This window comes from Tachysurus fulvidraco, chromosome 4 (assembly GCF_022655615.1).
Source record: "Tachysurus fulvidraco isolate hzauxx_2018 chromosome 4, HZAU_PFXX_2.0, whole genome shotgun sequence".
Lineage (NCBI taxonomy): Eukaryota > Metazoa > Chordata > Actinopteri > Siluriformes > Bagridae > Tachysurus > Tachysurus fulvidraco.
Genome location: NC_062521.1, coordinates 21,624,782 through 21,650,580, shown reverse-complemented (window position 1 = coordinate 21,650,580; position 25,799 = coordinate 21,624,782). Strand labels below are relative to the sequence as shown.

Below are 25,799 nucleotides of genomic sequence, written 5' to 3'. Positions count from 1 at the left end.
GCAGTGCCTCTAACCAGCCTTTTTGGCCGTGTGTGTTTTCTCCAGGCCAATAAAAGAGAAACCTTGAGTGACCATCCACCTGATTTCCTGCTGAATTTATTTCCATCAAGATCAACACAGTCACACACAGACAAATTATTCTGAGTTGAAGGACCCTCTGAGACATTTCTGCAAAATCCAAACAAAAACCCTTCACTATTTTTATCCTAATTTAACCGTTGTGCATAATGTGTAGTACTGTATGCCATGATATAAATCACCAACTAAACAAACAAGTTGTTTCCAAATAACCCCGTGCCTTTCACTTCTTTGACCTTAACACCGACTTACAAGGCGCCCTGCATTGCAAAAATGGTCTGCAGTTAATGACGCCTGATCCTTCCATTTCAACGTTCATTTGAAAAACCAATTAACTCGGTTCCTATTGAGCTAGCGAACAAGAAATAAATCAAGTGTTGTTAACACATGGGTGGAGAGCCGTGCCGGTGTAATTAGGGCAGCAGACAGACGAAGGCCTTCAATACTCTGCTCCATTATCAACTGACAACCAGCACCTCCTAAGACAGTGACAGATTTTTATATGGAGTTCCTGCTCAATGTTTCGTTAAGGATGGGGAAAAAATAGGACACTCTTTTGTTATTTTTACTGTTTTGATATTAGATCAAGGATCTTTATAGGCTACATTTGCCTTTATTATATATTCACTTCTTTTTTTTGTATTTTAGGTGTAACACAAAACCAAAACAAGAGCAATGAATATCCAGTTTGAAAGACATACACACATTACAACTTCAAGTACATTTACACTCCCTTTAGCAATACTGCTTTGTTTTTTTCATCGAAGGCCAAATAAATAGTTTTTTGTGCCCGTTTTGCTGTGCCCATGTTCAGCATTGAATTTCTTCATCATGTCACATCCCAAAGTGGTCCCGCATATGAAAGTAAACACAGATTATTATAGTGTTATTACAGTGTTTCTGTTTTTTCCTACCATACTAGGGGCAAGATGTCAATAAAATAAAGTTTGAAAAAATAAAATATGTTTGTATTTTCAAAGTAAATGATATCAAACCATATTCTGATCTCTGAGATGCCCAAGTGTTAAAAATTAAAGGCATTATCTCCAACCAAATATTCTGTGTAAGGTTATCCCAACAGAGGGAAAAACATCTCACACTGACAACTAACAGTGTCCTGACTCAATTTATATCAGACTTGTGGTGATAAAATAATTAATTTGTTTATACTGATTGAAAATGCTGTCAGATATGGCTGGGACTATTCCCTGCCTGAACACCAGTGGGACATTCTGGCAGGCTTTGTTTATCTCTGCCATGTGCCTTTGTTTTAGTTTTTTTGTATCTCCGCCCCACCCTTTACTTATCCGTTCCTTATCCATTTCGACTCTGCACACCTGTTCCTTGTGTTTCAGTGATTGTCACCCCGATTTATACCTGTTGTCTTGTGTCCTTGCGTCTTTGTGTTCAGGTGTTCCTGGTTCTGCGTTCCCCTGTTTTGTGTTTCTGGTTTTCTAGTGTTTATAGCCCTTTGTTATTTTTTCCCTAAATAAACACCCTTTTTTACATTATCCCCTCACTTGGGTCTGTATTACGTACATAAGACACCCCTGGTTTCTTGCCAATTGCCCTATGAGGTGATTTCCATTTTGTTTGTATAATGTGAAGCTGGTGTACTAGAAAAAAGGGTTAAATATAGCAAAGATCTATTTCTCTTCTACTATATACAAACTAATAATAAGACTAGATCTCATGTGCTGGCAAAAAATCTAGCTTTTTGTAATTGTTTCCCAAATAAATAGCTGATAATTACTGTTGTGAGTGCAGTGAAGTGTTTCTCTATTAATTAAATGGCTAATCATGAATCTGTGGAGCAAAGGCGAGCAAAAGGGTCAGGATAAATTGTATGTTATTTAAACCTTCATGAAAAAAACACACTAGAGGCTTCTCTTCATCACATCCATGGTGTTTGTATCTAAGAGCACAATGTCTGGCTGAAACTGCCAATTAATCTTTTTTTAACTCAAAAGCATAAGAAAAGTTATATTAATTACTATATCCATCATAATCACTATATTTGAGATTAACCTCAAAAGTTTTGAGATTTGAAAACACATCAAGTAAATAGTTTGTATATTCAGTATGTTACAGCATGTGTGATGTGATTACGATGTTGGACTACTGACCAGAAGGTTGTGAGTCCCAGGTCCACCAAGCTTCCACCGTTAGGCCCCTGAGCAAGGATCTTTTCCCTCAATATCTCAGTTGTATAAAAGAAAATGAGCTAAAATGCGAGTCGCTCTGAATAAGAGCATCTTCCAAAATGCTGTGAATGTCTGTGTGCTCAGTGATATCCATGATTCCCGCTTCATTCCTAGTATTGCTGCAACTAGCTCTGGATTCACTGTGACCCTGACCCGTATGAAGCGCTTACTGAATAAAGGACTGGTTTTAATATTTAGGCTATCTTCATTTAGAATTCTGTGTCAGTAGAATTGACCATATTAGGTTTGCACGAGGTGGCAAGCTGAGAAAATTATATCAGAAGAAGATTTAAGCATGTTAGAAGGTTAGGCTGCAATTTAATAGAATAATATGAAAGCATTTACAGTAACAGAAGCTGGACATTCTACTCTATTAACATGTTTGCATTAACATTCTTACAACTAACAATATTGCAGAAATATTGAGATATTTATATTATGTTTATAATATGTACATTATGCCAAAAAGTTGGCTGACTGACATGTAAAGCAACCAATCACAGCTGCAAAAATAGACCGGGGTGCAACCACATATTGTTCATTTAAGAAAGTGATGCTAATTAGTGAGTCTATACTGTGAACTTCCTATAATTAGGAAAATCCGGTGTTTTTGCTGATCCTCATATGCACAACGATTTCCTTCTTCCATAAGAGGACCTGAACATCACAACGACATCACAACAATCCACTGATGACTGGTAAAATCCTGAGGTCCAATTTCGTGTACCATATGCATCAGACGTTCAGCTAACAGTTCACGGGCATGACATCTAAAGCTACATCTAAGAAAACAGTAACGTTCAGAAAATATTAACGAGATATGAAATTTTCAGCTGGCTAATTCTCTGAGGAAGCATGGGAACATGTACCTACTGCTGTCTATACAAACAATAACAACAATCCTACAGGTGTAAGAGATGTAAAGTGACACAGAGGAAATAGAACAATCTGTGCCTCAGGCAAACAATAATATTATATAATTGAATCAAGATGGTGTTAGTGACCAGCAGCCAAGATTTAATTTGTTTTTTTCCCCTCATAATTGAAAAAGATTGGCCACTTTAATTAAAAAGTTAAATGATGTTAGCTCATTGGAAATCCTCAAGGATGCCTCTCGCTTCATGTGTCGAAGAATAAACAAATGAATATTCATGAACCTAAAAACTATGAGCTCTGAGACTGGTAAAACAAACACACAGCTTTACAGAAGATTTCAGTTGCAGAAGTGTGCTTATAAGGAGATTTATAAGACTAAAAATACTAAAATGGAGTGATCCATTTTATCTTGATATTAGATGGTAGACTAAATTCTAATAGGTATTTATACCTTGACAAAGAATCTATTAGTGTTGAGCAGTGCATTATATCACAAGGTGATTACATATTATGAATTACTTTCAAATGGAAATCAATTCAGCAGGAAAGTCCTGCATGAATCTATAGTCTGTGCTAGATAGAAATCAACCCCGACCTCAATACATCACACTCCTCTGTGTGTTTACCTTACGACCGTTGGTGGTGCTGTTGTGTTGTATCCATAGCCATCCCACAAAAATTATGAAATCCACTGACACCAGCCACATAAGCTAATAATGAGCAATAGATACTGCAGGTGTATATTATAAACCAAACCTCTGGCAGCATTATGGAAGTTTTTCTCCTCCTTTGAGTCACTGATGTGTGTTTTAAGAGTCTGTAGGGAAATTTGTAAAGCAATCTGCAACACTTAATTACAGAATCCTGTTACACAACAACATTGCTGAGCAATTAATTTTAAAACCCAAAACATCATTTATAAGTGGAATATGCAGAAACAAAAGGAAATCCTGTTTATTGGTGCTTCTCAGTCTAAGAGCTCAGACTGCCATTGAGTTTAATGATTGTGAAATACGGTCACAGACAATTACCAGAGCTAACTTTTTGTTGTACTGCACCTGCTTCAACATTAACGGCTTGAAATAAGCAACGATGCCTTCGGCTTTTTGATATTCAGTAGTCTGTCTCGGAGAGTATGAAATTATTAAACAATCATCTTGAGGTGTATGTCGTACATCTGTTTTATTAAAGGAGGGAGTTCTGCATGGAGAATTCCATTTCCATAATTAGTTTACCTCAGAAATGTGAACTCAGCGCTGTGGGTGAGCTTAAAAAACAAAAACTGGTGTGGGAAGAACCTGCCTTTGAAATAGTGCAAGAAAATCTATTTTCTAATATTTCCTTCCGAACTTGTAATCAAGTCTTCTCTTCATTTGAATCTGTCTGTGTTTGAGAGCCTCTTTCAGACTGGTTAAGTGTCCCTGTTGACACTTTCCTGCTGATATCAATGCAGTATAGGAAGAAACCTCTTAAAGCCTCTTGTTTCATGGTTAATATAACCACTAGTCCAGCTGAGAAAAAATAAATGTCTAGATAGTTGGTCAGAATGATCAAAAGCTTGGTTGTTACGCAGATTTATAAATATATATTGTCAATGAGTCAGGAGATTTTAGTTTGAATCACAGTTTTACATTGGTGGCATGCTAGCTTAGTGGTTAAAAATCTGGATGGGGTTTTTTTTAGCAGTGAGGATATAATCAAACGCATATATCCTTAACCAGATTCAAACCTTAGAGCTTTGTCTCTGGTTACTGCCTCATTGCCTAACCTGAGATCTGAACCTAATACATTCTGAAACCAAGATACTAACCTGGTTTATAGTGGCGGCTATCACCGCCACTGGTAGTGCAACGCTGTTCCTTGGTTTCAGAAGGTTTTACTGTAAGTACATTATTTCTGTGAGTCTGGAAAATGTTTCAAAAAATTTAAATTAAAAAAGAATTCATTCACATAAGCAGGGATTTATGGCAGAAAGCCTGAAACCAAAGGCCCAGTTCTTTTGAAGACTGAATCACTATCACTGTCTTGCAATGCTTTTAGGTTTTGGTAGTTGAGTGGTTAACGATATGTGTTTTTGCTTACAGCATCACTGTCATAAACCCCTGCCATACCTGAGGTTTCACTCACAACCTTCTGAACCAAGGTACAGGTAATGCGCTACCACTCCAAATAAATTCAGGGTTAGTTTCAGGGTTTTAAGCAAAACAAATATCTCAGATCTTGAAAGGGTTAAAGATTTGTGTTTTGGTTTCAGAAGGTTCTGAGTAAAATATCAGGTGTGACACAGGATTATGGCAGTGAGGTTGTAACCAGTGACCACTGGGTTTTTTATCAATGTCCTTAACCCTCAGTTTCCTTAAAGCCTGCACACTGAAGCCATACTTTCTTCCATGAGGAAAGTTACTAAATGATTAAAACGAAACATTAAATTATTAGGAATGATGGTCATTAAGAATCATGACACACTGACAGAACAGATTAATGAGCTCTAAATACTTCTTCATGCTGAAAATGGATGAAAGATTTCTTCTTTCTGTCATATAACCAGCTAACTTCTGAACTATTGCATTTCCATCTTTAAAATCTACACTCTCATTCTGACAGACAGCAAAGAAGTACTGACTTCTGAATCTTGCTGATCTACATAGGATTGCCACAATTCAAATCCTTTCACTCCACAATGAAGACATTGTCTATTTATATTGATTCGATCTTCAGAGTGAGTACCATAAGCTCAAACTCAGTCAGACATGTGCCACCCTAAAGACACAGACTTAAATCGTCTGCCTGCTTTATTAGGATGCATGTGTGAGTAATTTAAATTGTCATTCTCCCTGAGCAACCATGACTCTATGGTTTGCTGTAATGCTCTAAAGCTTGCAAATCAGTTGAGCCTTCAAGCAACAAAGATGGCCTTTGTCACAGCATGCATTCCATCAGAGACTGACAACTCCACAGAGCACATCAATACTTCAAGACCCCTGAGACATAATCTAGTCTGTTTGAAAATGAGCTGTTTCTGCCCTACTGTACTTATAAACTATAGAATCTTCTATAAAGCAGGCCTTTAGCCATAAACCTAAGCTCAGTAAAATACATGAAGATGTCACAGTAAATGACTAAGTTACAGCACGTGAATAAAATCTGAGTCTCAGGCCACCACCAGGAATGAAACAAAGCTAACTGTGCCATGTTTCTCAAATACTGTGCATTCAATACTTCATTAACATACTGTACAGCAAAAACTGTAAAAACTGATTAATAATGAAATGAAACTAGCATGTCATAGCATCTGTATTTTAATTAAGCTAGTTATATAAAATCCCTTTTCCGCTGTTCAGTCGAAACTTAACTGAGGCTTGAGCTAAACAGGCTTCAATATGACCAGAAGGATGTGAATCAGAATTTCAGTACTGTCAGGTGTACATAAAAGTGAGTCTGCAGTCAGAGGTGGACTACATCACTGTCCTTGGGCATGAAACAGACTGATCCTGAGGTCTGACCACCAATTTTTGTAAGAAGGCTCAGCAGGACATATAAGCTTAAAAATCCTGTGCAACATAATGAGCATGCGTTTTTCACACTCAGTGACACTCACAGAGTGTCATTTACTGTATGTCATATTCAGGATGCCCTATATGAAGCTCTCTGGACAACAGAGATAATAACAACATCCAAAAGTATCAAGCTACAATGTAGTTAAATCACATACTTAAAGTGCATTTTATGATCTTTCATAACCACAGTGGTTTTTTATTTATTTTACACTGGACACTGCTTGCTCAGGGGCCCAGTAGTGGCAGCTTGGTGGACCTGGGATTTAAACTTGCAACCTTCCAATCAGTAGTCCAACACTTTAATCTTAACCACTAGGTTTAAAACCTTTCAGAAGCATCGACTGTAAAAGAAGTGGTCACTTTCACCCCCTGACGATAAAATAATGCACATGATCATAATAAAACCTCAGCATAACAATATGACCCACATTTCTGCTGAGTTAACTCTAGTGTCTTAATCTTAAAATTTTTTATAGTGGTTGTAGTCAAATCAGCCATAGTGATGTGTAACAACACTAGTATCTCATATCCAGGTTTAAAATAGTGTGCCTTATTCTAATGTCGTAACACAAGTGTCATCAACACCTGTAAAAACACTAATTCTTTGTTAGCATTAGCGCTTTTGCACCTGTGACTCACATTCTGCTACCGTGAATGGTCGCACATAGAACCACAAAGGATTGTAATTACCAAAGACAGTTTATGCATAAATATTACACTTGTGAATTTCATGTCACTGTCACTGTCACTGCAGATTTGAACCTAGGAAACAGTGCTGTAATCACAAACACTACTGTGCTCATAATGAAACTTATTTCAACACACATAATGCTGGGTAATTTTATACTTAACTAAATGTGGGTGATTAATGTTTTTTAAACCCATTATCCAAAGTCACTAAGAAAAGGCAGGGTTTCCTTTTGAGTCTGGATCCTCCCAAAATTTGCACCTATACAACTTGATAAGTGAAATAATGTGAGTTCCTGAATCCAAATATGTTCAAATGGGCTGACTTAAAGAGATTCAAGCAAAAAAAAATAAAAATAAAAAAATCTAAAGTCCAATAAGTCCAATCTCTACATTTTGGTTCTCTTCCAATAAATGAATAATAATTAAAAAAAAAAAAAAGCATGAATTTGAGTGTTTGGATGAAAGTGCTTGGATGTACCAGAGAGTTTGCATAAGCTGCATAAAGACTTTGGACATGAAGTTCTTTTTTATGATTGTGCATCTGCTCAAACCAAACGCTGACAAAAACTACATTAGTGCTCTAACTTCTGTACAACAGCAGCTGTGGTCTTGTATAACACAAATGCCTCAGAAATATAGAAAAGACAAAATAGAGAGACATATGGTTGTTAAACACTGGTTATCCAGTGCTGCTTTAGGTAATCATCCCACACAATCAGATTTGAAAAAATTTGGTTTTGTTATCTCTGGTATGAGTTCAGAGAGTTGTATTTGCACAAAAGGCAAGTCTCCCTGTACTGAGAGAAAAATCCGAGAAGAAATTATACAGTATATCTAAATGTCAGATATGTTTTATTAAGACCCAGGTCTCTTAAAAGGTGACGATTATGTACAAATTGTCGAATGTACTGTATTGTCTGAGATGCCGTCTCTACTTTGACAGAGCACTCGGGAGAACTCTCTATGTCCCTCGGAAGCACCGCATGTCGCTGGCACCCACTTAGACATATGCAGGCATTTTTCTACAAAATCTGTTTTTCATAATCAGTTCTGACAAAAAAAAGCCTTGCTTTTAGGGAGCAAGAAAGCAATCAGTCTGTGGTGCTGCTCTGAGCTTCTGACATCAGCACTACCTTCTTAATCAGAGACCACATCATTACTTCAGGGCATTTTATGGCAAAGTCTGAGACTTGAGAAGCCTGTAGAACTAAGATTTACCAAATTGTTATTTTAATAAAACTGAACAGATTTCAGAATCCTGAATCTACATTGAGGGCTCAGCTGTCAGTTCTGGTATAGGCAGTATTTTCCAAATGATTTCTCAGTATAAAATGTACTCCTTTCACTGGTAATGTCTTCCTCCTATTTGACAAAAGCTTTGAGTAGTTTTGATTGCAGGATTTCATCTAATGGGGTCTTCACACAGCCCACCTTGCTACCCTGAACTAGGACCTTGTCAGAAGGAAACAATTGTGCAGCTCTAGTAGCAGGCAGTAGAGTTATATAGCTGTTTGCGCTTTAGCTCTGCCATCCATAGAAACTATGGTTATATAAAGGGGACCATTTTAATCAAATGCTCTGAAAGGAGATTGAATATTGTTTACTTTTCAAACTTATACAGTCAACAACAGTTTGCATATAAAAGCCTTTAATAGCAGGAGGACTAAAGATGCAAAGGAGTCTGTGATGATCAATGGACCTTTTGCTAATTTAAATACAGAGCAATGCACATAGGCGTTTAAGTGAATTTTGTCTGGGCCAAAAATCTCCCTAATGTATTTGCCAGACTTATTCACAGAATTCTTGAAGGAAAGTAATTAAAAAGGAAAAATACAACAACAACAACAAAAAAATCAGCTCCAGGTTCCAATTTCAGGGTACAGTAATTTGTCTAGTTAAAGACTTTTACCTTTATTCACAGTTTGGCCTGCATGTCCAATTTATTCAAGTCTGGCCCCTAATTGAAATTTTAAACTAACTAAACAAATAAAACCAAAGAAAATTATTTTTAAATGGTCTATAAAATGTAATTTAAAAGAAAAGTAAGAACACCCCACATTTATTGGTACTTAAAATGCATAAAATTACCTGAAAACCTCAGACATTTAGTTTGGTTTGCTCTAATTCGTTGAAGTGAGAGGTATCATCATGGTGAGATCCGAAGATCTCTATGAGGCCTTCAGAAAAAAGATTGTCTGTGCTTATGAGTCTAGTAAAGATAAAAAAAAAAAGAAGAAAAGGTCTCAAAAGAATTTGTAATCAGTCATTCCACTGTCCAGTCATTTTTTTTACAAGTGGAGAACATTTAAAACAACAGGTCAGGTCATCCAAGCAAATTCACCCCAAGAACAGGCTGCAGGACGTATAAATGAGACTGCAAAAACCCTAAAATATCATCACAGGACCTACAGCATCACCTGATACAGTTGATGTCAAAGTGCATGAATCTATAATCAGGAAGAGACTAAACAACTTTAATTATCATGAGTGGTGTGCAAGTAGGAAACCTTATATTGTCTAAGAAAAACATGAGGGCAAGACTGAAGATTGTGAAAGAACACAGAGACAAAGACCAAGACTACTGGAATAATGTGCTTTGAACAGATGAGTCTAAAATTGAATTATTTGGAGGAAAAATACAGAGGTCATGTTTGGTGTAAAGCATATGCAGCATTTCAGCAAATAACCTCATACCAGCTGTGAAATATGGAGGTGGAAGTGTTATGGTTTAGGGATGCTTTGCTGCAGCAGGACCTGACCAGCTCATCATCATAGAATCCATCATGGAAGGTGGATTCTCAACATAATTACTCAACATAAAAAATTATGATAACTTATATACAAAAAACAATATTAAATGATGAAACATCAAATATAATGTGACCTTTTATTTGGATTTTTTTTTCCAAAACAACATTCATGTCTCATGTATTTTCCCCTTTATGAATTTGCTTTCAGACAAACAGTATTTTAGCCACCAGTCTGTATTTACAGTATGTGCTACTCATATGTGCTATCTCATAGACTAATTGCCGAACAGTTGCACAACATGTCTCTTTTGGTTTCCCTACAAAAAGCTTTTTACTCACTGCAGCAATAAAGAACAGAAGCTGCAATGCACTGAAACTGTTGTCAAATTCAGATTCTCATAAAAATAGCATTAGTCTAAAATGTTTGCTAACATTAAAGCCCGGGTGTCGAATCACTCGGGATTTTCAGAAAGTAAAGCAGCAGAAGTGGTCTGAACAATAAGAGCCACAGCCATTTTTATTGCGTCAAGCACATGCTTTCGCAGTTTAATCTTCTTTTTTTTTTTTGCTTTAGGATAAACCTCATACTTCCTCCAAATAATTCAATTTTAATTACTTCACGTACTTCTTTTCTTCATATGCAGGAGGCATCAAGAGAAAATCAATAACACCTGAGCTTAGGAGGAACCAAACTCATGTGACATGTGATGGCCTTGACAAGCTCATGTTTTTCCACAAGGTAATGGAAGACCACATTATTTTTGAAGGTGTGAAACCTTATATTTTGTACCCCATGGAAACAGGCCATGTCAGGATCACGGCCGGACTTTTTACCTGTTGGAACATAGGGGGAGTTCCAGCAGTTGCGTCTTGTGCAATGTGTTTTTGTTTACGTTAGTGTTCACATATCTGCCCACCCCTAATGTTTATTCCTTCATACCTCTGCACACCTGTTCCTTATGTTTCTAATTGTTTTCCCTTTTAATTCCGACCGTGTTGCCTTGAGTAGCGTGGGATCCCCGTCATTGTATTGTCTTTGTGGTCTCTGCCTTGTTCTTTGAGTTTAGGTTTTTTTATTTCCACCAGTGTTATCTGGGTTGCTGTAATGTTTTTTGTAATAAATCATGATTGATTTTAGCTAGGATTTTAGCTAGGATTTTTGTGTTTGGGTCTGCATTTTTTTTATCCTGAAGACACCCCGTTTTCTGTCAGGCCATGATTAATTGTAACATGGAGTTATTGGGGACTGAGAGCTTATAAACATAACAAAGTAATAGTAATAAATTTATGCAGACTGTAACAGGGATAGGGATATTAATAAAGTTTTGTATGAATATGTTCCAAAAGAATCTGTTCAAGTTTGTCAAAATTGCCAACTTGTGAAACATACGCTATCAAACAAGAAGTCTGTTCAGTAAATTGCAATAGGTTCAATTAGTTTCCGCTCTCCGAGGAAAGCATTTCCTTGACACTTGAATGATTTAATTTTTTTTTGTAAAGCAATAAGTTAAAAAAGTAGTTTTTTTTTCTAAAGTTAAAGTAAAAAAAGTAAAAACTTGTCTACTGATTAATATATAAGTGTAATATTTAAAGTGTGAACAAACTCACACCGGCACTTCAATTCATTTGACTTTAATATGATTATTATACTTTAACTGGCAGATGAATACAATATTTTTCGTTTTTAAAACCTCCTGAAATAAAGTATTTTTTTATCACCAAATAGCCAAAGTGTTTTTTTGGGACAAATTGTATTTTCCTCTGCTGTAATGTGAGTACAATGATGCTAAACACACTAGTCAGTTAATCTTTTTTATCTCATTAAATCTCATTTAATGCATTTTAAAATGAAGCCAGAATCATTTGGAGTCCGTATGGTGCAGCCACTGAATTGTACTGCATTAAGAAATTTCTATGAAATATTAACGATGTCTCTAAATTTCATGAAGAAACATATTAGTACATTGTAGAAGGTGCTTTGCCTGGAGAAAATGGAGCAAAGGGATGAAGAAGGATGAGCAGAAAGATCTGAAGGAGGGGGAGCAGTGTTGTATAAATATGTTCTGGGTGAACCTCTCATTCCTTAATGCACTGATATCTGCAAGGACTGGTACCTGCCTTCCTCAGTGCCAATTACTGGCAGAAAAATGTCCACATTTTTGGCCTATCCAGCAGTACAGAGGAGCTCCAGCAGAACTCAATTCATTGTGGTAATGAGCCTTTGCTCGTACAATTTCCCACAGACAGCCCAATCTGCGCTGCACAGCACACACAACGCTTTGCATGAGGCTAAAGCTTTGAGGAGATCAATGCCATGATTTATTGCTTTTTTTCATTAAGCTGAAGTTTGCTCTTTTCTTGGCAGAAATTTTTCAAATTAACACCATGCTCCCATGAGAGCAGAGAGCTGCAAAGTGTACATTTCATCTCAGGATACAAAAGTAGGACGAAACGTGCGATTATTAGAGTTCTGCTTTCCTTTCTTTAGAATGTATGCATTCTGCACTAGCACTATTTACTCAATATTGAACTTTATTCACACCACATGACATGACTTATTGCTTTGTAGATAACTGTAATAACTGCAATCTTCTAAATGCGTACTTTATGCTTCGGTGCAGTTATGTGTTTTTAGCGTATGAGTGAACTATGGCACCCGTGTGAGGTGAGAGGTGAAATGGCCTGCTTCTTGCTTGCTTTCAGAGTGTCTGAACGTGCTCTGGCTCCAAAGATCCGCTCAGACTTTGGTAAATAGAAAGGCCACTTCGGTAACTTTTTCCATTTACCTGTGAGGATCTGAGTTATCACGACTTTAGCTCCTGTGAAAATTCTTATCATGTTTTAGCTCGAACATTCAATATGGCTGTGAAGATTAGAAGTCCAAACACCATGCTATGTCACTTCAATTAACCAGATTTTAGAGGAAATAATTAGAAAGCCGGGTCATTTGGGAATGTCACTAAAGATTAATTGCATAACTTTTTTTTCTTTAGTTTGTTTGAAAGACAGTAACTGTTTGGAAAATGAACCATGTGATAAAAATTATACAACCAAGTATCCTGGATTTTGTTCGATTACAGCAAACGGTATGTTGTGTAATGCAATACTTACCTGTATCTGTTTAACTGTAGTTTGTGTTTGGATGGAGTAATGTGTGTAGAATTACAGTTCTAATTTTTGTTTATACCTGCCCAAATCTATTTTTCAAAATATCACCTAACTAATAGTCTAACCAGGCAGTTACACAGGAAGAACGAATGAATGCTGTAAATGCATCGCTGTAAATATCCCCTGTACATATGTACGTATGCATCTGTGTAGAATGCCTTGGTCAATTCATATCAAATAATATATTCACATTCGGTTACATCCTAAATGAGTAGCATAATGTTAACATTAGCAACAGTGCCCTCATGTCCGGGGGCCGAGCAAGACAGAAATTATAAATCCTTTCTTAAGCATACAAAGCCTAAATGTATCTACTGTACACATGCAGCATAGCAGAAGAACGAGAAGAATCTCCGCTATAAGACTACAAGGACAATTTCTATCTAAAAAAAACATGATTCTAACACCAAGCAGCTAAATGAACAGACAGGAAAAAATGCGGAAACATCGCTCACTCAACAAAACTGACACAAGCAATCGGCCAAAATACACGACACAAACACAACCGGATTCTGCAGATGCCAAAGGTATAAGAATGAGGTTATTAACCAACAATTTCTTTTTTGTTCCATTTTTCTTACTCTGATCTGGTTATCCATATACTTATTCTAAAATCCAGAAATATTTAAATGCACCTTGTAGTTTTTGAAAATATACTCATTTTAAATTGATCATGTCGTTTTCAACAAAAAGATTTAAAAAAAAGGCCCAGGGTTGAACATGCTAGTGTAATTACTGAAACAGTTATTTCTATATAATCAGTAAGAATAGTTTCAGGGACAGGAATGTGTGTGCAAATCTGGGTGGTCAATAGGTGTTGGTAAAAATTTCAGTAGCTCAGAAAAAACATTCTTTTTATTACATTAGCTTTTAACTTACACAGGGCTGTGTATGAGAAAATAAACAGCTGGACAAGCATACGTACAGTATGAGACGAAAGCCCTGAGGTAAAGCTGTAACTACAGATCTAGACAAGCTGTATTTTAAGTTAAAAATTTAACCCAGTGACGAACGGTGGGAGAAAGCTGTAGATAGGATACGGTCTACCACTTCCTGTGCCCGCCTCAGTCTCATTCAGTTTAAGGTTTTGTACAGAATTCATCTTTCCAAATCTAAACAGGCAAAAATCTATCCTGGGGTTGAGGACAGATGTGACAGATGTCATGCTTCCCCCTGTCATTTAAGTCATATGTTTTTTCTCTGCCCAAAATTACATGCATTCTGGACAGGTTTTTTCGGCATTATGTCCTACATATTTGAAGTGCAATTGGTGCCATGCCCACTGATCGCTATATTTGGTATTACCAATGAGTCAGTATCACTGAGTTCTGTACACAAAGATGTTTTAGCCTTCTCACCTTTGTTGGCCAGTCGTTGTATACCTCTATACTGGAAACCAATATGATGTCCCTTCATCTCTCAGTGGTTTAAGGATTTGATGTTTTTTATTAAGTTGGAGAAAATAAAATATACACTGAGGGGTTCTACCGACACCTTTTTTTGCAAGTGGCAACCTTTTATTTCTTACTTTAGGAGACTACAGGTGTTACCCGATTAAATTCTAATTCGGTCAAAAATTGGACTGTATGCATAAGCTTTCTTCTGTTTCCTCAGCTGTTTTAACATGGAGGTGTGGGGTGTTTGTGCATGCGTGTGCGTGTGTGTGTGTGTGTGTGTGTGTGTGTGTGTGTGTGTGTGTGTGTGTGTGTGTGTGTGTGTGTGTGTGTGTGTGTGTGTGTGTGTGTGTGTGTGTGTCTTTGTCTGGGGGTTTGTTTTTGTTTTGGGTGGCGGGTTGAAGGTGCTTGTTCTTTGTTGTTTGAAAAAGGAAAATGGAGAATTTCTGTATACATTCTTGTATTTGTGATTGTTGATTTTTCAATAAATAAACAAATAAATAAATAAATTTAACCCAGTGAGGGAATAACTGTTTATAGCTGCCAAGTGATAACAGGGAAAGGTTTTGTGGCCATAACACAGCATTAAATGTATGTCTAAAACGATCAAATTCATGAATTTTTTAAAAGAATAAACATTGTAATGGTAAATTTCATTGGTGCAAAACAAAAAAAAAACATTTATGTGTACAGTTATTGGAAAATTAAATTTAATTAAAATTAAATTAACTTTGTGGTGAAGATGAAGACCTACTTATTCAGGAAACACTTCAACTAGCACTTCTTTCCTTATCTTTTGCATTAAAACAAACAAACAAACAAAAAAAAACATTTGACACTTTTTCATTGTAACTTTGAACAAATGTTTTAAACTCATGGTATCTTAAGTATGTAACCTAGTGAACCAGCATTAATGTATTCAATGTTAGATATTTAAGCACTTAGATACGTCGCTCTGGATAAGGGCGTCTGCCAAATGCTGTAAATGTAAATGTAAATGATGATAAACGTAATAAATGTCCATCTGATAGTGATGGAGAAGTACACCTGTTAAAAAAAAAACTGGTTCAGGGAGAGAGATTGGTCTTACTCACATAGTCATCATAGCTTTTGTGTGTGGCCTGCAGCAGAGGTGCTCTGTATCCAGGATTCCCTGCTGTTCCTCTGGCCCGTGGTGTTGACACTCCTCTAGTTAGCATGGTAGTGGGCAGAGACGCACGTGTTCCCACAGTTCCCCTGGGCACTACGGCTCCTCGGCCTGGTGGAGGAGGTGGCACTGCTCCTCCTCGACCCCTGTGGAGAAAACAAGGTCAAGAGAATATTTGCATCCTGTTGTAACGCACACGACTATTCTGGTGTATCCATAAAAAATAAGATCAGTGTTGCATTAATATCAATATTTTTTTACTGCTTTACTAGGCTTCCCTGATTGAATATGAATTAAATTCCCTGAGGCACTACAGTACTATTTACTGCTAAAATTACAGCAGAAATAATGCCGGTCCTGAGAAAGTGTCCCAAATGATATAAGGGAAATATTTTTTCCGTCATGATGCCATGAAGCATTTTCAGCAGGAATATTTCTAGAGGTCACAGATAGTGGAACAGTCAAACATTAAATGGGAAAGTACTCTGTGACGCTCACTAAGTAGTTTGTCAAATAGATGCGTCAGTGCTGCAGTTAAGGAAGCCACTAAATCAGACATCTCTGGCCTTTTCTGGTGCATCAGCTACTTTTCAAGGATGAAACTTTCCATAGAGAACTTATATTCAGTCAGAACTATGGCAGCACACGCTCAACCGAAATGTTGCAGTGTTGTGGGACGCCCTAAAAGTCATGGGATCTGAACCACACTTGCCTCCTTCACTGTTATGAGTAGTTTGGTACATTTTAACCTATAGTATGTACAGCATAGGTATCACCAACAAGAGCTGGGTTTCTATTTAATTCTCAATTTGTCAGCAAAGGAAATCTGAACGAATCCATCAACTAAAAGCCTACAAATGACTTACTGTAAAGGTGATTAGAAACAAAAGACAACAATACTCAGTGTATGTATTTGTTTTTTCACTCGTTAAATAAAATGATTGTTTGATATTCATTCATATTCTGGCCATGATGCATTTGATGTTACTGGATCAAATCGAATAATTTTTGTTTCTACATTTAATCTATCCAAACAATCTATCTTTGGATACATTTACATATAGTACAGCCTTGAATCACGTGATCGTTTATCCGTAAAAATCCATTTCCATCACTCTGGCTCATCTTTAGAAAAGAGACCTAGCTTAGCCAAGCATAAAAAAATATATATTTTTGTGATATTTCAGCTGGATAGAAAATCCCATTTTATTTATCAGTAACAGTCCAAGGTCATTCAGCTTTCACTCTGTATACATTCTGCAACATAATCAGCTCATATAATGCTGCAGCCAGTGTGAGGCGAAAAATAAATCTGCTCTTCCACACATTTTAAGAAAAATTCACATCAAAGTCACAAAGATGAAAAGAGTTAAATCAGTTTTTAGAAGTCTGTTTACATCCGTTTTAGTTGAATTGGGATCTGCTTTGACGGAGGAAACACACTGGGTGAAAATCAATGTCAGAGCAACCGCTGAATCAACAAAATCAGATAACAATGAGTGAAAATAAAAAGGATTTTAATCTAATTACGAGTTTATGACTTTGTAATGCCCAGAAATTCAGTGTACACACAAACTATTCCCAATTAACCTCCCTTTTCATTTTAGACTATCTTATGATTGTAAATTTAGATTATTTAGTTTATTTAAATGTGAACAGTATGTTATACACAAACCACCAGACTCTTTATTGGTTTCCACCTAAGAACCATTATAGAACTAAACTCCAGCTGATGGAGACAATCTCACTACACTCACAACATACAACTATTAGATGTGCAACAAACTCTCTTCTGCCTATAGTTATATCTTCATTACTTGTTCTTTTTTATTTATTTTAATATATTTAATGTACATATTTGCTCACTTTACACATTTTGTACACGGTTGCTATTGTATATCTGTTTACATCTTCATTTATCTATTCACGCTTACTTATTGTATCTTTTTTACATTGTGTGTGTGTGTGTGTGTGTGTGTGTGTGTGTGTGTGTGTGTGTGTGTGTGTGTGTGTGTGTGTGTGTGTGTGTGTGTGTGTGTGTGTGTGTGTGTGAATGTGTGCAGCTTTAAATGAGAGAGCTACATTTTGTTGTGTGGCTGTACAATGACAATAAAACATTCTATTCTATTCTATTCTATTCTATTCTATTCTATTCTATTCTATTCTAAACTATTATTGACAGTTCTGCTTATGCTGAGATACAGAGTTAGCTGTATAGCTTTTCTTATGACTAAGAAAAATAATATACATTTCATTTTCAATTCTTTTTTTTTTTCGGTGGGGGGGTTGGCAAGTTGTTTAACACACAACACACACAATACGCAATACAGCCCTGTAAATATGATGTACACTGAATGTAGATCTAATTTTCCAGTCTTGCCACACATCCTCATTTGGATTTAGGGCTTTGACTAGGGCACGCAAACACATACAGGTTCTTAGTTTTGAGCCATTTTGGCAGTGAGCTTAAGCTGGATGTCCTTCTGGAAGCCAAGATTTGGACAGCAACCGTTCATGATGCAGCTTAAACATTACATTTAATTGATGCTGTTTGTTTAGGCATGTTCTCTAACTAAACACCACGATCTTCTAGGATCGAGTGTATTTAGAGCATACTGAGATTTATTGTACACAGGTCAGTCAAATCCATTCATCTGATCATCTTCATTCTGCAACCTAATTTTTGGGGGATCACAGCAATAGCTTCTACAATCACACAATATTATAATGAATACATACTTTATTAAATTTTCCCTATTTTAATATATAGGCTACATATACTGTATACAATGTGCATTAAAGGTTTCTACGCCGAGGGGAAATTTATACTTTTTAGCAAAATGTAACTCACGTAGAAATCCTGTAAATTATTGCAATTAAAATGAATACTCATGGACAGAACCATGAAAACCTTTAGAGCCATGAAAATAATTTGGATATGTACGACTTTTGATAAAAGCATTCTTAAATGCAAAAAAAAAGTTATTTTGCTAAAATAACATTGTACACCCTGTAAATTAAAAAATAAATAATCGATGTAAGACCAATTAAGTCCTATTTCAGTTCCAAGTTGTAACAATTCAAAAAAGTACTTTTAAAATACTGCCTTAATCACTAATACAAATTTTAACAGTGACCCTTAATCCAGGTCATTTCATTTTTACCAGAATATTATGATCTGGGACTGAACTTCTCCCTTTTTACTCATTTTATAAAAGCTGAAGGAAGGTTTTTCCCTCCAAGTACAGCGTCGTATATCAAAATGTGGTTTGAAAAGTTTTTAAAAGTTGTATTTTCTCTTTACAAAAGGGACCGACCTTCAGACACAGTTGAGTCTAGCTGAGTACTGTAGCTATGCCATTCTGAACTTTCTTTTGATCGTGGATGTGTATAAGAGTTTTTAAATTCAATCTGTCTGCTTCCTTTCCACCTTTATTTGCTCTGGTTACGCACTTTAACAGCAGCCTGTAGCACACACTCATGTCTGAGGACTCAATTCAGCAGAAAACAATTCTGCTATGCTATATATTTATGCCTCAGACCATGAACTTAAATTTGTGTTTTATTTATTTGCACTGAGTCACTTTATCAGGATGTAGATAGATCTATCTAATAAACAGGCAGGTCGGTTTATTTTTTGATTTTTTTATTCTGTAGCAATGCCTGGGAAATCTTCTTACTACAACGTAAACCAGAATCACTGTTGGTAATAATATACTTTTTCCTATACCTGCTATGTGACTGCTATTATGGATAATACATAAGTAAAACATGTAGTGTTTGTTTATAACATAATAGTATTCACAGGATTTAAAAATGTAAATTATAAGGGGGGGGGGGGGGGTGGACTCTGTGATGACTCTGTTCAGGAAGTTCAAATCCTGGTATTAGTGTCGCTGCCCTGTGATGAAATGTGATGTGAAGTACATGTACAGTATATTTATATCTGAAGGTCTAACACTCTTTAGACTCTTGAGTTGCACTGACAGTAGAAGAAAAGGCATAACATTATTTCATAAGTAGAATATTAATATGCAAGTCTTGTAAATAATAAAATTATGAATTGGGGGGTTCACAGTGGTTTAGTAGTTAGCACATTTGCCTCACACCTCCAGGGTGATGGGTGTTTGAGCTTCTGCACTGTGTGTGTGAAGTTTACATGTTCTCACTGTGCTGTGAAGCTTTCCTCTGCATACAGTATGCTGTTTTCCTCACCCAGTCCAAATACGTGCATTGTATGCTGATTTGTGTTTCTAAATAGTCCATAGTGTGTGCGTCATTGTACCCTGGGATAGTTTGGCAATTCCCCTAGGAAAGGCTCCAGGCTCCCTGAGCATCCTGCCCTGAGTAGAATAATGGATAAATGGTGCAGAAAAAGATGGCTGGATGATCTTGAATGGCATCCTTAATGCAACGGTTTCTTACATTGCTGTTTGATTACCTGGTGAGAGTGTTAGTGGGATTTAGACCTGGCTTCATCGCTGTCTAAAAAGAGTGATGCAGCAGTGCTTTAGTTCTTTAGCGCTCTAAGCTCCATATCTCTACTCTCTGCTCAAACAGATCTTTCATTCTAATACATCCATCAGCATTACGCTCATCATTTCATAGATCACTAACTAGCTGAGTTGAGTCTCTAGTATAATTCGGCGCAATTGGATTTGTTTAGCTGCTTTACATTCCTAAGCTGTGAGTTCGGTGCTTTTTGTCTTCATGACTTCGACAGTGGATTTCTCACTTATATGGACAAAAAAGTTATGTATCTTTTGTTTTTAGGAGGTAACAGTAAAAGCTGCTCGTTATCGCATGGTCATGGACACTTATTTGCATACAGCCTGCATTTCACAAAAGTTAAATGAATGATTGCTTTATGTGTCTGGATGAACTGGATGGTTTTCACAAAATAAGAGACTACTATGACCACATTCAAAGTTGATTTTCATAAAAAAAATTAAAAAAAAACACAAACATGTACATATTATTGTAGCACGATTTGTGCTGAATTTATTGTAATGAGACTTTAATGCGCAATAAACTAACTGAGATTAGCACAAATGTCAAGGCATGTCAAAACATCTCATGGATTCAAAAAAGGACATAGTCCTAAGGGTTAAAAAGCCTTGTAACTGTGCTAGCAATGAGCCCATGTGACCTCAGCATGACCAACAACTACTAATTTCACTAACCAACAAATTAGCACTTACAATTTTTTTTTCACGAATATTTCCGTAGACATAAATCTAATTACGATATAGCATATAAGAAGTAAGTATGAAAGATTAGTAGGCTACACAGCAGCCTAATGGTTGGCGAATACTACAGGGAAGGTAAACCTGTCTACCAACAACAGAGCTGCATTTTGGAGCCATTACCAGCAGAGGTAGTGCAAGCTGTCACTCTGTCAAGGGAATCCTGCTTCTTCTGAAACTATTACAAGCCAGGGCAAGTGTAGATGATATAAAATATAAATTAAAGTACAGGACATATTTGAGATCTGAGAAGCATGAATAATGTATTATAATAAGATTAAGATGTGTTTGATGAAGCGCAATTAAAGATTCATCTGATAACCTCATCGCGTCCCTTGGAGCCAGAGGTGCTCAGGGCACATCATAACCAAGCACAACAGATGTCTGAGTCTGAAAGTTGGCTTTACTTCACTGGTTTTACATTTCAGTATTTTCCAAAGCTTCTCCTTGGGGACGGATAAGATGAGTGTCAGTCTATGTGTTTGTTTTTATTTAGCTACTCAACCAAAATGAGATTCATTCAGCTCTGAATAATGATGGATTCAATCTACAGGAAGCTAAAGGCGATGCGTCTGAGGCGTAGCGGTCATGATTTAAAGGATCTCCTGGTCCATACCGTGTAGTAGTTGTGGAGGTGAGCCGTATGCCACGTCCTCTGACACTTCTTCCTCTGCTTGGGTCATCAGAGCCGTTTAGGTAGGACAGCTCACGCAGCTGCTCTTGTCTGATCTCATCATTGTAATCCTGCGAGAATAGAAAGTGGCATGTCAAGTGTTAAACATTGCACCGAGTTAATAATCCTCATCATTACACCTTCTAAACACCACGTGAGCCTACAAATATACTGTAGGTGAAATCATGATAGTCTTAATCCTTCATTACTCTATCAGTCTTGCATATCTAATTCAACGTCAAGAAACATAAGGTCACCAAACATGTCTTGGTTATAATGAGTGTGCTATTGCATAATTGCTGTAGAATTGCACTATGTCTGTATTTTCAGTAACTATTCATTTATGGTTGGAGATTGCACCAACACAAGGTATTCAGAACTGAAATAAACATACAAAGCATATATTATATAAATAATAATATATATTAATGCTATTCATTCTTTTTGTTTATTTTATGACAAGGTTGTTATGAAAAATGTCAGAATACATGATTTTGTAGCTGTGTTGTGCACAGCAAATTCTGGCCTTAGAGTGTACAATAGATGTGTATATAATAATATATTAATGAATAATGATATTATGATTATTATGAATAATGATATTATGATGTAACTAATACTAAGATTAATTAAACCTCCATTACTGCCATGTCCTTAGGAGTGGATATTGGAAAAAAGGCTTGGAAAAACAGAAACTTTACTACTAGAGATGGCACTCATCTGATATGGTATAGCTAACAAGCAGATATCTGTGGGGAAACAATCATAGATGTGCATCAAATATCAGAAAACATGAAACTGGATCCTGTAACAAAATGACAAAGATTGTAATTTAATTTTGGAGGAAAAAAGTTTCCTTTTAGAACTGGAAACCCTTTTGTTATGATATTTTATTTTTTAAATATTAAGATTAGATTTATGGTTTATTTATTTGTATATTTTATTATCTTTATTAAACTGAGTCGAGACATGTACTAATCACAGCTAATGAACATCTAACCTTAACTACACACAGGGCTAAACTAAATCAAACATGCTCCATATGGACAAATAGGAATTAATCACACATAATCTCAAACATTAAGTTTATAGTGCTGTCATGCTATTTATGGCCATACATATAGAGTATATTTGCATTAACAAGTAACAAGAGTATTATAATAAAGTAAAAGTTTTTATTTATTTATTTATCTATCTATCTATCTATCTATCTATCTATCTATCTATCTATCTATCTATCTATCTATCTATCTATCTATCTATCTATCTATTTATTTATTTATTTGCTGCTACAGTACTGTATGAGCAAAGCAATGATCGTTGTTTAGTAGCATCATGTAGCAAATGGTTCTAAGAAAATAATAATGAAAATGAGATGAGATTTCATAACACAATGTATGCTATGACAAAAAAAAATCTTTCATTTATACTGCAAAGGGCAATAATACAGGAAGAAAAGAAAGAGAAAGTCTGGCTTATTAACTTGGTTTCACACCAGCTATCAGCGTATTGTGTTGTGAAAGCATACCAGCAGTTCCTGCATTTATAAAGTCCCCCCTCACCCATCTGATTGAACATGACAGGGCCCTGAATCACAAGGCCGATTACAGCATGGATAGCTCTTATTTTATTATCTTGTCAGTGCCACAGGCAGATAAATGGATCCTCATTTCCACCAGCCACTTATTCCCCTTCCTGTTTGCCGTAACAGCTGGGCACAGGAAAATATTAGAAATGGCACAGAGACAAGAGTGGACTTTTCATCGTGATCCAGTTAACAATCAAACAAGAGCCTGCTGCTCAGGATTGAGAGGCTGTCCTCAAAACACCATTTTCTTTTTAATCGCTTCTTTTGTTTGTATTGTATATGCACGGTGTAATCATGACTTAATTTGATTCGCCTGGCTGTTACATGAACTAGAAAGAATTTTAGATTTAGCTTTGATTAATATATTAAAAACAAATGTTTCTGAGTTGCTTAGAATTTGTCGTGAAAATTTTTGGATGTATATATTTAGTTAGTAACCTTTACTTAACCAGAGTGAAAACTCATTGAAAGGAAAACAAAAAAACAGCAAAAGACCATTAAAAACACAACAATGAACATGAACCCAATAAAAAAAACATCACAATAATAAAAAAAAGGTAAATAACTAAATAAAAAACAAACATGCAAAGTAATATGTAATCAAATATTACAAAATATCCAACATACCATTGTGTTATTTTCATGTGCTATATTTTCAACCAGCAAAAGGAGCACAGAAAGTTTTACAGCAAGTGTTCTTGAAAACTTGCAATCCGTGTTGCTCTAAGCTGCAGTGATGTTTAAATACCTCCGTGGTTGAGGATTTGTTATTTCAGACATAAACCATATATTCTTTATATACTGTATGCATAATAAAATAGTTTTAGACTGTACCACCTGTCTTCACACAAAGAATGAAAATGCCTTTAATGTGAATAGATCTATTGACGGGTTGTTCATAAAGGCAAACAAGGCTGTTCTTATGGCCAACAATGCTAATTATGTTCTGAAGTAAAGTGGATGTGAAAGATGTCAGCTTAGGCCTTGAGAGTCAGCACAAAACAGAGAAGCTGTAGGAACCCCGGGTCAGAGCGGTGCAGCTACTTACTGATTAAAGGCATGTAAACTCATTAGAGACAAGGCATTTATCATAAACCAAGCACCTATGATGAATAATTTCCTGCAAAAAGCAAACCTTGAGAAAACCCAGATATTTGACTTACATATACAGCATTTGCTTGCTGCTCCTTAGAAGAATACTGTACGCTTATCATTTGTACATATGTATATATACTGTAGGCTGCGGCTGAAGAAACGCATGTTTTTCGAACAGAGAATACACAGCAATGTGGTGGGCGAGTAAGCCCCGCTCCTTGTTAACAGGCAGCATCTATGATCCAATTTCAATAGCCAGTAGCCATGGCATTGTGGACTCATAAGCACTGAGTGTTTGTCGTTGAAAATGAAAAGCGTGGCACAGGGCAGAACACCCCAGGCTTCTGAGAATAACCACTCTTACTCTCTACATGTTTTCAGGAGTACAGTACACACTGATGCGGGAAGATGGGTTCCGAGATGGGTTCCTCTTCATCCCAGACCATGTTGTTCTGCACGCATCAAACCACCTGAAAATCATGTTACCATCAGGAATGTTACCGTAGCACCCCACACTGAATTGTCTACAGAAAAGGCACTAAACAGTATTTACGGTTTCACCACTTTTAAAGTCATTTTCAGTGCTTTTACCTGAATTTGCAATGCTCACATTTCCACAGTGCCATGGCTACGTGTACCTTATAAATGTGATCTGCAGTCTTACTGCATGGCGCTGATGAAGGAGACCGGGCATTAAATTAAAGATAGACCAACAATGTTGGAGGATCTGTAAAGAAGAGTCAGTGGCTTAATTTGATTGATTAGCACTTAGTAGAATTAAGGAACACACATGGTAGAGATCAGGGAGTGGATCACTATGATGGGAAGAATACTCTATCGCTTCTTAGACCACAGTGCTGTTGAATTCTAAAAGCTGAAGGCGTTGATTAATTTACTAAAACAGCACAGCTCTGACAGTAGTTCTGGTGGCAGTCCAAATGATAGATTTATATAATGCGTTCTTTCATAATATTTGATTGTTTCTATAGTAACAACTCTTGCACAGAGACTTGTGTGCCAGATGCCAGATAAAAATGTGTTTATTTATTTAACATAAATAGATGGATGGATAGTTTACTGTACGCACCAGAGAAATTGTTACAGCAGCATAACACCAAATTTAAAAGCAAATGGAGATCTAAAAAAAAAAACCCCAAGAAACTCAATATTAAATTAAGATGTGTACTGCGGTGAGGCATGTGGTAGTGATGTGGTAGCTAAGTGCGTAAGGCATTGGCCCACTGACAAAAGGTCAAAAAACAAAGTTAAAAGTATATTATATGGCCAAATGTCTGTAGGTACACCAGACCATTACACCTATATGTGCTTGTTA

The 25,799-nt window shown here is 36.4% G+C and overlaps 1 protein-coding gene across 2 annotated transcripts in view; it reads right to left on the bottom strand.

Moving 5' to 3' along the window:
• Positions 1–25,799, bottom strand: part of khdrbs2 (KH domain containing, RNA binding, signal transduction associated 2) — a 104,097-nt gene that overhangs the window by 21,844 nt on the left and 56,454 nt on the right. For both annotated transcript variants that reach the window (XR_007140290.1, XM_027174826.2), the window contains exons 5-6: positions 21,727–21,854; positions 15,812–16,010 (exon numbers count right to left, since the gene is read on the bottom strand). Coding sequence is in view for 1 of the 2 variants with exons in the window: in XM_027174826.2 (XP_027030627.1) it covers positions 15,812–16,010; positions 21,727–21,854 (327 nt within the window). In the remaining variant the exon portion in view is untranslated. The remainder of the gene's footprint in view (positions 1–15,811; positions 16,011–21,726; positions 21,855–25,799) is intronic.